General features: G+C 41.2%; 1 protein-coding gene across 1 annotated transcript; it reads right to left on the bottom strand.

The window, feature by feature from the left end:
* Positions 1-1,888: 1,888 nt before the first annotated feature.
* On the bottom strand, positions 1,889-4,906 carry LOC127001526 (uncharacterized). Its single transcript, XM_050866149.1, has 6 exons — positions 4,740-4,906; positions 4,471-4,612; positions 3,899-4,004; positions 3,280-3,464; positions 2,898-2,991; positions 1,889-2,337 (listed from the first exon to the last, which is right to left on the bottom strand). Exons 1-6 carry the CDS (start codon positions 4,861-4,863, stop codon positions 2,257-2,259), a joined length of 732 nt encoding a protein of 243 aa, XP_050722106.1. The 5' UTR covers positions 4,864-4,906; the 3' UTR covers positions 1,889-2,256.
* Between the last annotated feature and the right edge of the window lie 5,303 nt (positions 4,907-10,209).

The raw sequence follows: 10,209 nt of genomic DNA, 5'->3' as shown, positions 1-10,209 counted from the left end.
CCTGCCGGGAGGGACTTGGGATGGATAGAACAGCTGCGTGAGGGCTTGGAAGTATGGATAGCGAGTGAGTGAAGCGACGCGCCCCTGGGTGTATGCTCCCCATTAGTTAGTTCGTAAGTCTTCAAAACAGACTGTTAAGGTGAGACAAACATTTACTGATAAATATGAACCACGGAGGTCCTCTATCAATTATGTCGCTGATCGCTTAATTAAACTCGAGTTAGTCAGTGTTTGTTGTCATAGCTGTCACTTTGCCCGCATGTGTACAGTGACGCTGTGTGGACGAGGAAAAATCTCGAGCAATGCAGGCTTTATAAGTATGTCTTGTTTGGTGTCATGCCTTAGGGAGGCTGAGCACGGTGGGCCGCGCATGCACACGTTATTTTGAGAACCTCTGGGAGGAGAGAACTGGGATACTACACTGGTGCTCAGTTTGATCCACCAACTCACCACAGAAGCCAGTTATCTAAATGTTATCAACTGACTATTCCCATTTAAAGACTAACGGCCGTAGTATTAATCTCCCCCATTCCCGTTCCCTTCCCATTCCTTTTCCTTGGCTGTGACCCGCAGTTTTAAGCGTCCCCGGGTGGTTGGGGTTGATTAACCCTACCTGGAGAGAGAGCGGATGGGGTCGAAAAAGTGTTGACTCCGCGGGGTGCGAGGCAGGACATCTTTAGGTTCCCCTTCGTTTATTTCATGAATAAATAGTGTTCTATTTGTTATTATAGAAGAAAATATATTGAAAAGTATCAGAATATTTCTATGACTGATATTGTATCGCAAACTTTGCTGAAGTTAATATATTTCTTTTAGTTTGTAAAGACTCTTGTGTTTCCATTTGATTGTAAATATACAGCTATTCCTGAAGATTCCTTTACAATTGCCCCAAAAATGGCAAAAGACGGCAGATAGATGACTAAATATGGCATTATTATAGTAATACTTAACATATACCATAAAAAAGGGTATTTCTTGATGACCACCTCGATTTAACACAAAAATGCCACCAATGACACGACCAGGCAACCCCTATGTGGCTGCCCCATGGCTCATGGCTGCCCGGGTGTGTGTGACCAGTCATGGATACCAACTGTCTCGTAAATTAACTTACCCGCGTTACCTGTTATTTACATGTAGATCAACAACGCTATTGTTTTCTTTTATGATGTATAATGTATATGAATACAATGATGTGTGAAAAATGCATTATTTATCTCGTTTTCTGTAATTATTGGTTTGAAAGTGCTGCCAACATTATTATGACCTGCGGGTTGGTCTTGTCTGGCCCGCCGGGGACGGGAAGGGGATGGGGCAGTTTACACATACCCCAGACCCGCATATGGGGATGGGGACGGAAAGGGAATGGGGAAGATTAATACTACGGCCGTAACACAAATTCATAATTTTTTGGGTGATGTAATTTTTTTTTTTTTTTTTTTTTTTTTTTTTGGTCCGTGTGTGTGTGTGTGTGTGTGTGTGTGTGTGTGTGTGTGTAGGAGGTATGGAAGAATGAATAATGCAGAATATTAAACGGAACAATTACTGCTTTTTATTCCACGACACTGTATCAGGACCGAAGTAGTTAATGGTTTAAGATGGATTTTGGCACAGCTAGTTAGTTATCCTCAATAGCTTAACAATGACTAAAGCACATCAAATTAACCCCTTCACTTCATTTATTTCATTTATTATAGTTGGCGGCTGAAAATATTCGTTTTCTTAAGAGGCCTGAGCGGGACGGGGGGTACACTCAACGGAATTTAAGGATAGACTCTGACAGCTTTCTTTAATTACACTTCGTTCATGTGAAGGGAAACACGAAATTCATGAAAATGCGTTTGTGTAACTTTGCATTCATAACGAGATGAGGTAAATGATTTACTGATGAAGCCAAGATGACATATATTCCCGCATACACGCTACTCCGAGGCTCATCGATCCCACTGAACACCATAATATGGTGTTCAGCGGGATCGATGACATCCTTTATATTATAAAGCATGTCATCAAAATGTTATACCTCTTAACAACATATTAGTAACAATTTGCAGAAATAACATTAACGTTGTTAGCGGGCGGGCGTGGAACTGATCGTCTCGCTGCCTCTCCCCGCCACATGTCAGACACGTGTAAATTTGTAAGGTGGTTTTGTTGATGGTCGATGGAGGGGCGAGGCGCCTCGTTGGTGTTCAGGACCAGTGTGGCTGGAAGGTGGCGGCGGCGGGGTTGGTGGGGGCGGATGCCTCACCCAAACTAGGCAGCCCTACCACCACCACCACCGCAGCCTTGGTGCACCGACATCACCTGACTCAGGCCCACCGGGTAGTCATGGATCTGATGGATGCAATGCCTGAATCAGTTATTTTTTCTTTGTGGGAAATTTTAAAAAATCCATCCCCAATAATATATATATATATATATATATATATATATATATATATATATATATATATATATATATATATATATATATATATATATATATATATATATATATATATATATATATATATATATTATATATATATATATATATATATATATATATATATATATATATATATTATATATATATTATTATTATTATTATTATTATTATTATTATTATTATTATTATTATTATTATTATTATTATTATTATTATTATTATTATTATTATTATTATTATTATTATTATTATTATTATTATTATTATTATTATTATTATTATTATTATTAATGATGGATCAGGAATCTCAGCTCAGCACACACATATTGTTACTTTTCATGCATGTGTGGCTGCTCCTGTCATTATTTCCCCCACCCCTTCAGACGACATCAGCTGCCTCTCAACTCCATGGAATAAAATAATGTATAATGCAAAAATCAACAAAATAGCATTCGTATTTCCTTACCGTCGGATAAAATCCTACATCCAACCTGTGGAGGGTGTTTTGGTCGTACTGGGTGGCATACAGACACTGACAATTTCCGGTGTAGTAAGTTCCTCTGGTGAGGGGAAGAAAGAAATAGAGAAGGTAGATACGAGAAGGGGGTTCAGTAACAAAGAAAATTGTTAACATCCCCCTCACTGGAGTATCCTTAGGCTGATTTGCCTAAGTCCGATAAGAGAACACCCCTACCCAAATCTGTTCCGATTCCCTGAAATTTATTACATTTTTACTCTATTTTCTTAAAGTATCCCATCACCCACTCCCACTGCAACTCCATTTTTCCCCTCCTCTATAATTCCCCGCCCCTACCATAGTATGCTTCCCCTCCCACTACTTTACTTACTCGCAGAAGGTCCAAGAGCTTTGGCCGATAATAATGATGGAGGTGACGTCCTGATGGAATACCGTCAGGTCGGGGATGTCGTTAGTTTCGTACAGGTGCTTTCCGGTGTAGTAGGTGCCGTGGTACAGGTTGTAGCCGTTCTCGTTTATCACCAGTTGGCTGCCGGCGTACCTCAGAGACGACACCTGCAGCTCGAGAGCCGCGCGGGGCCGATCAATACACAGAGCGTCGACTTGGCCTATATAATCAGCCTTAATAAACCAATTAAATCTAAGCCGAAAAATGATACCACTTAGAGAGGAATAGATCTCCAGCATCCTTATCTGATTTCACGAGATCTGAACAGATATGAAAATGGACAGACTCCCATCTTTCCCACGCTAGAGGAAAATCTTTCGACTAATGCGTCAGTGAGTGCCTTCATGACTCACGTAAATCTTTGACGTAACTACAGAATCAGCACAACATCGACTAGAGTTGACTTATTAGGGAAAGATGCTTAGCCACACATAGACTTTCAATAACCTCCATCACTCCATTACAGGAAAATGTATTCGATTAATTAATAAGGGATCACACGATTGAGTTTTATGCCCCAACAAACAGCCGGTCAGCTCACCCTGTTATGCACACCGTCGAAGGTGTCGGAGTAGTCAAGGCCCCACGAGTAATGCACCATTCCAGACTCGTAGGTGTTGTACTCTACGTTATCGTAGAACAGCCACCTACAAACATTTTTTGATCAAGGTAAACGGTGATAGTTAGTAGAAGTAGTGATGGCAATGACAGCAGTAGTAGTAGTAGTAGTAGTAGTAATAGTAATAGTAGTAGTAGTAGTAGTATAGTAGTAGTAGTAGTAGTAGTAGTAGTAGTAGTAGTAGTAGTAGTAGTAGTAGTAGTAGTATAGTAGTGGTAGTATAACAAAAGAACATTTAATGAAGCCCTAACGTGAGTAGTCTACTGACATTTCATGGATAGCAGAGTGGCCCCTTCAGTTGACGTTTTGAGATTAATTTATGATATCACTGTAATACTTAGAGCACAGCATAAGCAATCTGCTGTAAACTAAATAAATTGAATTGTAAATGAAGGCTTGAGGCGTTGATATCCATTGTCATGTACCCCCATGGCTACGATGGATTACTCTGTTATGATGCATGTGATGAGCAACTTTCCGCGTCATATACTTACACCCCAGTTACTCGCGCACTCTCGATCGTGTTGTCGAAGTCGTAGCTGTCGAGGTACGGGACAGGCTCGTTGAAGTCATGATAAACCCCATTGAAGTAAGAATCGGCGAAGGCGCGGCACTCATACACGTACGACCGCTCGTCTGCCGCGTGGGAGGGAGTCAAGGACATTATTGATGTGTAACTTAACTGTTCCCAGGAAACGCTTCTTTGTCAGTCGTATTATACGCAAATCTAAAAGTCAGTAAATAATATGTGAATCAACTTTACCTTTTGCCTGGGCGACGATGGCTCCCAGCAACAACAGCACTAAGGTCTTCATCTTGGTGATCCAATTGACAGTGTGCATCTCAGTATTTTCCTGCTTTATATACTCAGTCACCACGACTTCCATGAGGGGAACCGGGCACTGTTGCGCAAGACAAGGTCAAAGTCTCGGGGAACATCGATGAGAAAGCACTCTTCGCCAAGCATTACTCGTTTCTTTCCTGCTGATAAGCTTTGAAATTCTAGTTGTGTTTTCTTCGGATTAGTAAAAGGAGTGCACTTCGTCCTTACACCTCAGTAATATATAGAAACTTTTGTATTTTTTTATAAATCTTATAATTAATTGATTGATTCATTTATTTCATATTTATTTATTTATATACTAAAGCATCGTAGTATGTCCTAACACAGCAATAATGAATATATTCTTTTATATTTTTTTAAATTCAAGTAATTAATTTATTGATAACACACACACACACACACACACACACACACACACACACACACACACACACACACACACACACACACACACACACACACACACACACACACACACACACACACACACATATATATATATATATATATATATATATATATATATATATATATATATATATATATATATATATATATATATATATATATATATATATTCCTAAAATACAATATACAAGAGGTCCTTGATTGTAGTTGTCTATTCGGGTACATGAAAATATAGGTCTTTGGTTAAGTACTCTAATCATATTTCATCGCATCTAGTTTTCAGTAGTGTTTGTGCCAGGTCATACGTCGCTAAAAAGTGACATAAAGGTTTTGTCTCGATTAATATTTGGCTTTTCCTTTCGGAAGGAAGATTTATCAATATGCGTAGTCCATTCTGACCCTAACATATCACATTTACGCCACTATCATTTATGGTCTATTTTGCGTTACAACTCTCGCTCTCATTACAGCGATGATGCCAGTGCCGCCGCCGCGGTGATTTTTTTTTATATTTTTTTTTAAACAACAAAGGAGCCTGCTCAAGGGTAACAAAAATTATATATATATATATATATATATATATATATATATATATATATATATATATATATATATATATATATATATATATATATATATATATATATGTATGTATGTATGTATGTATAGCCCGCTACTCGCCGCTCCCACAACAGTAAATAGATAAGAGTAGCCAAAAGAGAGGACAATTTAGGATGAAGAGGTGTCGTGATACACTCTTCTTGAAAGAGGACAAGTCATAGGCAGGAGGAAATACAGACGAAGGAAGGCAGCTCCAGAGTTTTCCAGTGTAAGGGATGAAAGAGTGAAGATGCTGGTTAACTTTTACATAAGGGGTTTGGACAGTATAGGGATGGGTTAGAGTGGACAGTCGAGTGCAGCTGGGCCGCGGGAAGGGGGAAGGCATGCAGTTAGCAAGTTCGGAAGAGCAGTCAGCATTAAAATATCGATAAAAGATAGAAAGAGAGGCAATATGGCGGCGGAATTTAAGAGATAGGAGACTATCAGTAAGAGGAGGAGAGCTGATGAGACGAAGAGCCTTAGACTCCACTCTGTCCAGGAGAGCTGTGTGAGTGGAGCCCCCCCACACATGAGATGCATACTCCATACGAGGGCGGACAAGGCCCCTATAAATGGAAAGCATCTGTGCGGGGGAGAAGAACTGGCGGAGACGATACAGAACACCCAACCTCGAGGAAGCTGATTTAGTGAGAGAAGAAATGTGAAGTTTCCAGTTGAGATTTTGAGCTAAGGATGGACGAGGGATATTTAGTGTTGAAGAAGGTGACAGCTGAGTGTTATCGAAGAATAGGGGATAGGTGTTTGGAAGATTTTGTCGAGTTGATAGGTGGAGAAATTGGGTTTTTGAGGCATTGAAGGACACAAGGTTCCTTTTACCTCAATCGGAAATGATAGCAAGGTCTGAGGTTAAGCGTTCTGCAGCCACCAGTCTGGAGTCATGTAATTCCTTTTGATAGGGTCTTCTATTGAAAGAAGTTAAATAATGCAGAGTAGAGTCGTCAGCGTATGAGTGGATAGGACAGTCTGTTATGGAGAGAAGATCATTGAAGAATAACAGGAAGAGAGAGGGTGATGCCCCTTGCGGAATCCATACTGGCGATCAGATAGAAGGTCAGAAGTGGAAAGGTGTTTTTGAATCTTTCAGTTAAGGATTGATTCAAAAGCTTTAGATAGACAGAAAAGTAAAGCTATAGGGCGGTAGTTTGAAGGATTGGAGCGGTCACCCTTCTTAGGAAGAGGCTGTATGAAGGCGTACTTCCAGCAGGAAGGAAAGGTAGATGTTGATAGGCAGAGGCGCAAGAGTTTGACCAGGCAGGGTGCCAGCACAGAGCCACAGTTTTTTAAGGACAATAGGAGGCACTCCATCAGGTCCATAAGCCTTCTGAGAGTTGAGGCCAGAGAGGGCATAGAAAACATCGTTCTTAAGAATCTTAATAACAGGTATAAAGGAGTCAGAGGGGGGGATGAGTAGGAGGAATATGCCCAGAATCATCGAGAGTAGAGTTTTTACAGAAAGTTTGAGAAAAGAGTTCAGCCTTAGAGATAGATGAGACGACGGTGCTGCCGTCAGGGTTAAGGAGAGGAGGGAAAGATGAAGAAGTGAAATTGGAGAAGTTTTTGGCTAGATGCCAGAAATCCCGGGAAGAATTAGAAAAAGCAAGATTTTGACATTTTCTTTTAATGAAAGATGTTTTGGTAAGTCGAAGAATAGATTTGGCATTATTCCGGGCGGAAATGTAGAGATCATGTTTAGCAGGAGTTCGAAAGCTCTGGTACCTTTTGTGACCTGCTTCTCTATCTTTGACAGCACGAGAACAAGCGTGATTAAACCAAGGCTTTTTAGCATGAGGGGTAGAGAAAGTACGTGGAATGTATGCCTCCATTCCAGAGACAATGATCTCTGTAATGCGCTGGGCACACACAGAGGGGTCTCGCTCCTGGAAGCAGTAATCATTCCACGGGAAATCGGAAAAGTACATCCTCAGGTCGTCCCACCGAGCTGAAGCAAAATGCCAGAAGCATCGCCTCTTCGGTGGGTCCAGAGGGTGTACAGGAGCGATAGGACAGGATACAGAAATAAAGTTGTGATCGGAGGAGCCCAACGGTGAGAACAGTTTGATAGAGTAAGCAGAAGAGTTTGAGGTGAGGAAGAAGTCCAGTATGTTAGGCCTGTCTCCAAGACGGTCGGGAATACGTGTAGGGTGCTGATCCAACTGCTCTAGATCGTTGAGGAGAGCAAAGTTGTAGGCTTGTTCACCAGGCTGGTCAGTGAAAGAGGATGAAAGCCAAAGCTGGTGGTGAACGTTGAAATTTCCCAAGATGGAGATTTCAGCGAAGGGAGAGTGGATCAAGATGTGCTCCACTTTAGAGTTCAAGTAGTCAAAGAATTTTACATAGTAGAATTAGGTGAAAGATAAACAGCACAGATGTATTTAGTAATAGAATTACAATGAAGTCTTAGCCAGATGGTGTAAAATTCTGAAGAGTCAAGGTCGTGGGCACGAGAGCAAATGATGTCGTTGCGCACGTAGGCGCAACATCCAGCTTTGGATGAAGGGTGAGAAAGGTCATAATGGCGACAAGTGATGAGACACTGTGAACCGCGCAGGTGTGACTGTCCAAGAACACAAGGTTCCTTTTACCCCAATCGGAAATGATAACAAGGTCAGAGGTTTAGCGTTATTGCTGTGTAGTTACCAACGTAACACACACACACACACACACACACACACACACACACACACACTCTCTCTCTCTCTCTCTCTCTCTCTCTCTCTCTCTCTCTCTCTCTCTCTCTCTCTCTCTCTCTCTCTCTCTCTCTCTCTCTCTCTCTATATATATATATATATATATATTATTATTATTATTATTATTATTATTATTATTATTATTATTATTATTATTATTATTATTATTATTATTATTATTATTATTATTATTATTATTATTATTTGCAACAAAGGAGACGACTCAAGGGCAACAAAAAGAGTGTAGAAAAAAAGCCCGCTACTCACCGCTCCCATAATAGACAAAAGTAAAGAGTGGCCAAAAGAGAGGTCAGTTTCGGGTGGAGAGGTGTCTTGATACCCTCTTCTTGAAGGAGGTCAAGTCATAGGCAGGAGGAAATGCAAACGAAAGAAGGCTGTTCCAGAGTTTACCAGTGTAAGGGATGAAAGAGTAAAGATGCTGGTTAACTCTTGCATAAGAGGTCTGGAGCTTGAGTATAGGGATGAGCAAGAGTAGAAAGTCGAGTGCAGCGGGGCCGCGGGAGGGGGGAAGCATGCAGTTAGCAAGTTCAGAAGAGCAGTCAGCATGAAAATATCGATAGAAGGTAGAAAGACAGGCAGCATGGCGGCGGAATTGAGAAGGTAGAAGATGGTCAGTATGAGGAGGGGAGTTGATGAGACGAAGACCCTTTGACACTACTTTGTCCAAGAGAGCTATGTGAGTGGAGCCCCCCCCACACATGTGATGCATACTCCATACGAGGGCGGACAAGGCCCCGCATACGTACAGCATCTGTGCGGGGGAGAAAAACTGACGGAGACGATACAGAACGCCCAACCTCGAGGAAGCTGATTTAGTGAGAGAGAAGATAATTATGGAGTGTCCAGTTGAGATTTTGAGTTACGGATAGACCAAGGATGTTTAGTGTAGGAGAAGGTGACAGCTGAGTGTTGTCGAGTTTATAGGTAAAGAAATTGAGTTTTTGAGGCGTCGAAAGACACCTGGTTCTTCTTGCCCCAATCGGAAATGATAGTAAGGTCTGAGGTTAAGCGTTCTGCAGCCTCCAGCCTGGAATCGTCTAGCTCCTGTTGAGTTGGCCTTCTATCAAAAAAAGTTGAGAAATGCAGAGTAGAGTCATCGGCGTAAGAATGGATAGGAGAGTTCGTTTTGAAAAGATGATCATCAATGAACAACAGAAAGAGAGTGGGAGACAGAACAGAGCCCTAAGGAACACCACTGTTGATAGTTTTAGGGGAAAAACAGTGACTGTCTACTACAGCAGTGATAGATCGGTCAGAGAGGAAACTGGAGATAAAGGTACAGAGAGAAGGATAGAAACCGTAGAAGGTTAGTTTAGAAAGCATAGATTTGTGCCAGACCCTATCAAAGGCTTTTGATATGTCTAGCGCAACTGAGAAAGTTTCACCGAAACAGCTAAGAGAGGAAGACCAAAAGTTAGTTGAGAGAGCAAGACGATTACCAGTAGAAAGCCCCTTGCGGAACCCCTACTGGCGATCAGATAGAAGGTCAAAAGTGGAAAGGTTCTTTTGAATCTTCCGGTTAAGGACTGATTCAAAAGCTTTAGATAGACAGGAAAGTAAAGCTATAGGGCAGTAGTTTGAGGGATTGGAACGGTCACCCTTCTTAGGCACAGGCTGTATGAAGGCGTACTTCCAGCAGGAAGGAAAGGTAA

The sequence above is a fragment of the Eriocheir sinensis genome, chromosome 2 (genome assembly GCF_024679095.1).
Source record: "Eriocheir sinensis breed Jianghai 21 chromosome 2, ASM2467909v1, whole genome shotgun sequence".
Lineage (NCBI taxonomy): Eukaryota > Metazoa > Arthropoda > Malacostraca > Decapoda > Varunidae > Eriocheir > Eriocheir sinensis.
This window is presented reverse-complemented; position numbering and strand designations above follow the sequence as displayed.

Bases quoted from the DNA above. Each gene is read 5' to 3' on its own strand.
- LOC127001526 (XM_050866149.1), bottom strand. From the start codon at position 4,863: ATGGAAGTCGTGGTGACTGAGTATATAAAGCAGGAAAATACTGAGATG. The intron at 4,613-4,739 runs GTAAAGTTGATT...CCCACGCGGCAG, and splicing joins CATCGTCGCCCAGGCAAAAG to ACGAGCGGTCGTACGTGTAT. The intron at 2,338-2,897 runs GTAAGGAAATAC...TGCATCCATCAG, and splicing joins ATGTAGGATTTTATCCGACG to ATCCATGACTACCCGGTGGG.